Consider the following 8465-nt stretch of genomic DNA (forward strand, 5'->3'; position numbering starts at 1 on the left):
AGGAATTATAACGGGCTGTTGATACGTCTGCTGGGGCACTGCTTGGGAACCTTGAGGCACCGAAACCTAGAATGGAGAACACATCAAGATTTTCTTCTGCAGACAATGTTTCTTCTGCCTCTTGACCATCACCTAGTTTGTATTAGAGCTTTTTTTAAAAATAACAGGAATTGAAAGATCTACTGAGTTCTGTGAATCCAGAAGACTAGTGATAACAATATGTTAGTTCCAAGGAACTCCTTAAATTAACAGAAGAGATTTTATCTACAACAGAAAGCAGTGCAGGGAGGGAAATCTTGTGAGTTCTTTCTTCCCCATCTTCTGCATCACAGTTAACACAGCACTTGGCACTCAACAGGACTAGAATTTGTACACTTGTGACAGATTTTCTTCTCACTTCCATTGTGGTTTTTTGCTTGTTTGTTTTTTAATTTCTGTCCCCCAAATCACCTGACAACTGTCTGCAGCTTTCTACCATTGACAAAGCAACACACTTTAAAAAAAAAATTTAAAAATCAATCACACAGAAGACTGATTGGAAAGTTATGAATAAATTACCCACCTGATAAGATGGCACTGAAGGATATGGAACAATCACACCTTGAATTTGATTCCCAACATTGTTGTGTTGGCCACTGACTAGATTTTGACTCTGAGACTGCTGAACTCCAACTAAACCCTGGTAGTTTTGCTGCTGGTTAGGCAAAACCTGGTAACCTGAAATTATACATTTAAATCTTATTTTGAAATAATGAACACACCTTATACACAGTTGCCTATGTGAAAATGTATGTGTAGCATTTTCCAATGGCTTTTTAAATCTGGCAGCTTTGTAAGAGTTGAACTAATCATGCATATAAAAGGAAGGCAACATTAAAATTAACAATTACTCAATTGGATCCAGCATGAAATACTATACATACTGTTTGCAGTGCTGCTCTCACATGCTTGCAGTATTTATTTACACTCTGAGTTACATGCATTAACACTTTGATTTGCTAGGTGAAAGCTGAAAGCATTTGAACAAAGCATGCTAGACAATACCAAAACCAATTGTCTATTATTATGAACACGGCCATTCCAGGTACTTTAGTTTTGCAGTTCTAGTTATGCTGAATCCTACTAGTACCTCGGGAGCCCTAGGGATGAGAACATCTTGACTATGAGTCAAAACTGAATCACACTTCCAAGAAAATTCATGTAAGGCTTGTGTGCAAATCTTTTTAAACAGGGCAATTCCTTAATTCTGAAATGATAAAAGCAACTGGGAACTGAGAAAAATCTTCCAGGTACAAGCCATGTTCGTATACAGTGGAAGATATTTTATATTCAAAGTTACCTTGGGGGGGGGAGGGGGGGGAAGATGTTCACATTCACCCCTCTACAATTAATTATTGCTTAAACTAGTATCTTCTGTTATCTTTCAAAAATGGCCTAAAAAAAGCCCCCCAAGCCCTAAAAAAAAAAACAACCCCCCAAAAAAACTAAGCATGAGTGCCAAACAGGAAATCTGTGTGTTTATTAGGTCCAACCATAACTCATGCCTTCTTTCTTTCTCTTTTTCTTTTTTTTTCCTAAAGTGTATAGTAGGTATCTACTGCCACAATCAAAACACATGCAGAACACAAGTAAAGTTCTGTTTGTCATATTCTGCTCTACAGGTATGTGCTACTCACCACATCAGCAAAAAACTCAAACTGTCAGTGTTTCTGAGACAAAGCCAGTTACCGCTCCAGAATAACGGAACCGGGCTTGTCAAGATGCACTGACGGCAAGAAGAGTCTGTATTTAACTTGGACACAGTCACATTCTCCTGACCTTGGTATTCCCCACACTCCCTACCTTGGTATGGAACTATAATAAAGCAATTATAGCTGCAAAAACTCATTTGGATTTTTTCAAAACTGTGTTTAAAAAACTGCAAAGTATTGAAAATAATTCTGTTAACAGAAAACACTTTTTTGGTAAACAAAACCCACCAATGTTCATTGATTACATACATACAGGGTACAATGAACATTGTGAAGTAACACTCAGCTGAAGAAATTGCAGAAATTGCAACAACAAGGACTAAAAAAAACTGTTAATATAATAAAATATTGTTTCAGAAAATTCAAAGGAAGGTCCGGTTTGTTGAACCACGAGAGCTATTCATTAGAAACAACACGCTCTAAATATCTTCAGAGTACCATACAAAACTTCAGAACAACACATGCTGGAGTCAGGATTGCTAATAACAACTTATAGTAACTCTTAAATTTGAGCTGTGCACAAAAACCCATCTCGTATCTGTAATAAACAAAATGCTTAAATGTGCTTTGTTACAAAATGACCCAAAGCAGCGGAATGTGAAGCTGCGGCGTCTGACAGACCCGATCGGCACATCTGCAATCTAAACCCCTCGTTTCCCAGAAACTGCAACGCAACCGTGAATATTTTTCAGCTTTTCTGGCACTGCCAGAGACAGACACGATCGATTTTGCAAGCAGAGAGAACTGGAACAATGTAAATGCACTGCCAAGAAGGTTCCCACAGCGTTCCAAAGAATGCTCTATTTTTAGCTTCACAATTTCACCTCTGTATAGAGAGTGGTCTGACAGAAACGCAGCACTCAGCAGAAAACCCACACCTGCCATAGCAGATTGTCTCATTACACAGAAATACTCTGAAACAGTAGATTAAAAGAAAAAAGAAGCATGTTGCTTAATATTTACATAATTAAAAATAAATCAGTGTTAATATAAGAAAAGTCAACTTACAGGATATAGAAATAAATTTTCTGAATAACACATGAAGAGTGAGAAAAGCCTTTATTCAAGAACAGAAAAGCAAGTACAATCGCTTAGTTAACAAGCTACGAGTACAGCTTGATGAGAACTATTACAACTCCAGTGTTATCAGTGGCTGCTGTGAAGCAGAAGCTAGCTGAAGTTCAGCCGGTGTTCCCACGTCAGCAATTGCAGCTCAGGTAAGGTTTTTAATCAACCTGTAGTTAGGTCTCCCGGTAGCTGGGCCCTCCTTATCACGGCAATCACAGATGCCTTTTTCTTAAAGAGAGTTTTCTTCTCCCAATATGTTTTGGGCAACCAAAGCATTTTAATTAGAAGTGAACCCCCTAAATATCTCACCTGAGACCACTTTAAAACAGAAGCCAGGAAGCAGCTGAAAAAGAGACCGGTTCACTGTGAGAAATGTAAACCTCTCAGACAGTGTTACGGCCCCGAATCCAACAGCTCACAAATAAAGCCAGGCCACTCCTTAACATTAAACCAAAAGTGGTTTCAGTTGCCATGCTCTCATCTTTTATCTAAATTTGTGTTTGGAAAGTTATTTCACAGTTAGTAACCACTTTATAAGATGAATAAACCCCACAGCTTTTATGTAATACAAGATGTGTTAATTCTTATTTTTGAGCAGACACGTTGCCATATTAGCCAAGCAACGTGCTGCCTTCTAGCTCAGAAACAGCCGTCGCCAATGAGCATCAACCATTTTGGATGTAGCTTTGCGTCAACTTAATACAAATATTTAAGGTTTAAATAAATCTACAAGAGATAATTTTGAAATACACCACCTCATGAGCAGTTTACAGAACAGAAAACATGACGTGGAACCTTCCATCTCTAGAAAGCCTGACTGAAATTTGCCTGTGAAGCCGTAAACAAGAGCCAGAAATGGGTAGGTAGCAGTCTGGAGATTTTGAGTTAGACATTAATTCTGCAGTTGCTAGTAAAATACTTCTCTCTACCATTAGTGCTAGTAAACTCCAAGTAATCAAACGGGATTGAATGGAATTATTGGCTGGACCACTCCTTCACTACTTAAAACGTGATCACTTGACATCAGGGCTACAGGTACAATGTCCATTATCAAAGTAGGAAAGCAGCTGTCTGCAGAGCCTTCTTATTTCTTCTAGGACACAGAGGGAGATTCTGGCTGCTGATGCTTTTTACAGGCAATGAAATTCAGTTAAAAAAGAGCTGAAAACATCCAAGAAAAACTTACTTACCTTATGGCAACCGATTCCGCCCTTTGCATCCTGGTGCTGATGCACCGTCACCCTGTGCTTTCAAATGCAGATTGTTTTGTGTAGCTACACGCCTGCACTGGGCTCTCTCCAATTTAGAGAGGCTGCGTGCTACTCCCATAGGGTGTTCCCATCAGTGGGGAAGTTACCCCAGTCGAGCCTCAGACTTTTTGCTGTTAAGTAGCCTAGGTATTAAAAATTCTGAGGGAGGAAAGCAGGTCGTGTGATACAGCTGGATAACGCAGCCTTAACACCAGGGGATAAAATAAGTGGCAAAACTGGAATGTTTTCCTTTGAAAAATGTCAATGTACTTTCAGTGCTGAAGAGTGAAAGTGGTGACCTATTTTGCAGTAAGGAGGTACTAACAGTGTTTTCAAGTGACCTGAGAACCCTGCCATAAGTGGGCATCACAGCTTGATGATGATTCTGCAATGAAATAATCCCACATAAATTTGTGAACTGAACCCTGAGTAAGAACTTCAAGAGTTGCTGCTATTGGAGCACTTCCTAGAAGAACTGGAGGAGAGGGAGCCATCCCTCTTACAAGCTACTTCATAGAACAGCTATAAAGAACTCCAGTTAATATTTGTAAAAGCCAATCTTTCATCCTATTTCTGTAGGGCAACACATAGATGGGGGCGGGAGAAGGAAAGAAAAATTCCTTCTTCCTGAAGGAAACTCAAAAGGGACACTAAGTCTAATGTATTCAACTAAGACATAGTACAAGAGCCTGATTTTTTAAGCATCTCTGCCTCCAAACATCACTAGTTGCTTCTCAAAGTTTTGACTGTGAGTCAAGATATTACTCAGAAGTAAGTTTGTGTCAGGAATCCAAATCTCACTGAAGAAGTCATAACAACATTTTTAAGCACAGATTATCAACATAATGGTAGCTACAGTTACAGTTTTTAAGGAAAAGAAGATAACAGGAAAGAAAGGAGACAGATACAGCTTGATAACATTCATAGAGGGGTAATTCAGAAGCAGCAGAAAAGTCTTTACTAAAAATAGGAGGAGCACAAAACTAATTCTAACCACTTAAGTCTCATTCCGTATTCTACTCAATGCCCAGATACCTTTAATCATAAGACACTAAGACAAATTAAAACAGTATGACCAGTATCTTCTGCTTAGCAGTCTTTTCATGCCACAACATCTAAAATTAGTATCTTTTGTTTAGAACTTTCAGTTAAGATACATCTCTGCAATGTTATGTCATTTACAAGTAGTAATTCATCTTACTTTGCAACTATTATCCTATAATTAAAATGACAGCACGAGCCACTCCTAGTCATGGCTCAAATCTCAAGTTTCATGAACAATTGACACGAATTTTTCCACCTTAGGTTAGTTAGACTTTGTATCCCCATATTTGAACTTCTACTTTATTTGAAATCACACAGCAAAATAAGGTTAAAAAGCAAAACTAGGAGAAAATGCACATGAGGTGTTCTAATGAAGTGCTGAAGAAGTTCAACAAACCTGTCTGCTGAGCAGGCTGCGCCAATGGTTGGTTTTGCTGCGTGTTGTAATGGACAGAAACAGGTCGGTATTGTTGGCTGGAGTGCGGATACTGATTGGGGGTACAGTAACAAGCTGGCATCTGAAAACAAACAGCAGTTCAAGAGAGATTCACTACCTGCAAGTTTATAGAAGGCAGACATCAAAATGCAAAATCACATGATGAAAGATGCAAAACTTTTGGAAAGGTGCAACTAATTAAATATTTAGCAATTAAATAATACTTATACTATACGAAGTAATACTTATACTATACTATTATACTTCCTAGGGCTGGAGCACCTCTCCTATGAGGACAGGCTGAGAGAGTTGGGGCTGTTCAGCCTGGAAAAGAGAAGGCTCTGGGGAGATCTTATAGCGGCCTCCCAGTACCTGAAGGGGCTACAAGAAAGCTGGGGAGGGACTTTTCATAAGGGCAGTTAATGACAAAACAAGAGGAAATGGGTTTAAAATGAAAGAGGGGAGGTTTAGATGAGATATTAGGAAGAAATTCTTCACTGTGAGGGTGGTCAGACACTGGAACAGGTTGCCCAATGAAGTTGTGGATGCCCCCTCCCTGGAAGTGTTGAAGGCCAGGCTGGATGGGGCTTTGAGCAACCTGGTCTAGTGGAAGGTGTCCCTGCTGATGGCAGGGGGGTTGGAACTGGATGAGCTTTAAGGTCCCTTCCAAACCATTCTATGATTCTATGATTCTATATAAATTCCCTCTATAACAGCAGATTTCTTCTACTCTCACTACAGAAGTAGCAATTCCAAGTTTCCACAAAGAAACATCTGAGACACTAGAAAACTATGGAGAACATGAGTTTTACCAGCTACAGGTAAATAGGAAAACCTGAGTGATTATTGGTCCTCAATTAAACGGAAGTCATTCATTTCAAAGCACGTAATCCAGAAAAATCACCCAACCCCAGAATAAATGCACAGAGCTGCAATTTAGCAGGGAGCCCCACACCATAGAAAAAGTGTGGGGCTTAAAACTCATTAAAAAAAAGTGTGTTTAAAACTCATTAAAAGAACAGCATGATCAGTTCTTAAACACAGCTCTTGGGAGGATGGAAACAGAGCCACTGTACCTGTGGCACAGGCTGCTGCATGTATCCCTGCTGCTGGAGTACCGGCTGGCTGACAGGGTGGCTGGATGTCGAGTAGCCTGGAGCAGAAACTGGTTGGCCAGAGGGTGGTGGAGGTGGAGCAGCTGCGATGATATATCCAGGCTGCTGTGGGGGCTGGAGGACCACAGTGGACTGGAACATAGCAGTATGAGGTTCAGCTGGATCAGCAGGTGGCTGGCGGGCAAGACTCATATGGCTAAATTGTGATCCTAGGTTGTCTTGCTGTAATAGTTTAAAAAAAAAATAAATAAATTAAAAAATGACATTCACAAATGTACATTCAAGAAAAAAAAAATGAATTAAAAAAGCTAACTATCTTAGTAAGTTCTAGATATGCCTGTCTCAAATTACTGTACATGAGCAACATCAGCCAAAGAACACCAGGAAAGAACAAGATGGAACACAGCAGGAAATTATCTTCAGGGCCGACAGCAGGAGTGAACATCCACACTCAGAGATTTCACTCATTTCACTGCAAATATTTGATTTTTGGATTACATCTGCCTCTATCTACTTAGTGTAAGAATTCAATTGTCAAAAATAAAATCAGAATTTGTCTCACTAACATTTTCTGATCAGACTCCAAAGCTTGAGTGAAAACATCTAACCCCAGTTAAAACAGCAGAAGGCATTAGTATTGCTGAAGTAATTCTTGGTGTTAAGAGTTCAAGTTCACGAGGCTCTAATCCTGAATAACAAGGTACATTTCTCTAACTTGCTATTATACTACATGTAAGGATTAGGGGTTTTTAGCCTGACATTGAGTAACAGCCACAAGAAATGTATTCTACTGTCTGTATTTCATTATCATCTGAAACTATGATACTGATTGCACTGAGCTCTGCAGGAGTCCTGTGAAAATTGAAACTTCTATTACTGTAACCACAAGCTCCTTTCCTTTACAAGCAATTGAGCATCAAATTATCAACAACCTGGAAATCAGAAGTGATCACTAGGATTGTATTTTTTTGCTTAACAGGAAGATTTCGTTCATACTTCAAAAGTGGACTCTCCAAACATGGAGGAACATTAAGAATATTTTGAGGGCACTTGATCATCTCTTAGATCATTCTGAAGAAGCCAGGAGTTAATCAAGAAAGAGAAGTGCAAACTCTGTGTCTTACTGATTAGCTGTGTTCACATTTTATGATGAAATTTTACAGTTTTCAGGCTAAATATATTCTTAATTACCACCAGAAATATGAATTTGCACCTAAAACTTCACTTAGAATACCTTTACTGCTTAAAAAGCCCTGTTTTCATTAGATCAACAGTGTAACTTTGCCTTTGGCATTTCATTCTTTAATGATGCCTATATTAAAGCAAATACAACACTTTTCTACATTGGATTTTACATTCTGCTTTTCCTAATACCTAGATTGGAGAGGAGACACTGATATTTAATTACGAGTTAATATTATTTCTAAAAATATCCAAAGGATAAACCCAAGCAATACACATTTATTTCTGTTACACTACTAATATGAGTAAATTCTGATCTGGCCAGTTTGTCCTGCAGTGATATGTATAGTAAAAGCATAGTATAGTATAGTAAAAGCATATGTATAGTAAAACCACACCTTCTAGTGGAAGGTGTCCCTGCTGATGGCAGGGGGGTTGGAACTGGATGAGCTTTAAGGTCTCTTCCAACCCAAACCAGTCTATGATTCTATGATTAACCACTGAAACCTGGTATTACCAATAAATGGATAAAGAAAACCTTCCTGGTACTAACTACAGATGTGGTGCGTTTGGATTATGAACCGAACCATCAAACCCTTTCACTGTTACTTAAGCTACT

The 8465-nt window shown here is 38.9% G+C and overlaps 1 protein-coding gene across 1 annotated transcript in view; it reads right to left on the reverse strand.

Moving 5' to 3' along the window:
• LOC104529600 (R3H domain-containing protein 1) overlaps positions 1-8465 on the reverse strand; it is a 53470-nt gene that overhangs the window by 10736 nt on the left and 34269 nt on the right. Inside the window, 4 exon segments of the mRNA XM_010173949.1 lie at positions 2-66; positions 563-717; positions 5511-5631; positions 6626-6886. Of these exon segments, the coding sequence (XP_010172251.1) occupies positions 2-66; positions 563-717; positions 5511-5631; positions 6626-6886 (602 nt within the window).

Source organism: Antrostomus carolinensis, unplaced genomic scaffold (assembly GCF_000700745.2).
Source record: "Antrostomus carolinensis isolate BGI_N321 unplaced genomic scaffold, ASM70074v2 scaffold11970, whole genome shotgun sequence".
Classification (NCBI taxonomy): domain Eukaryota; kingdom Metazoa; phylum Chordata; class Aves; order Caprimulgiformes; family Caprimulgidae; genus Antrostomus; species Antrostomus carolinensis.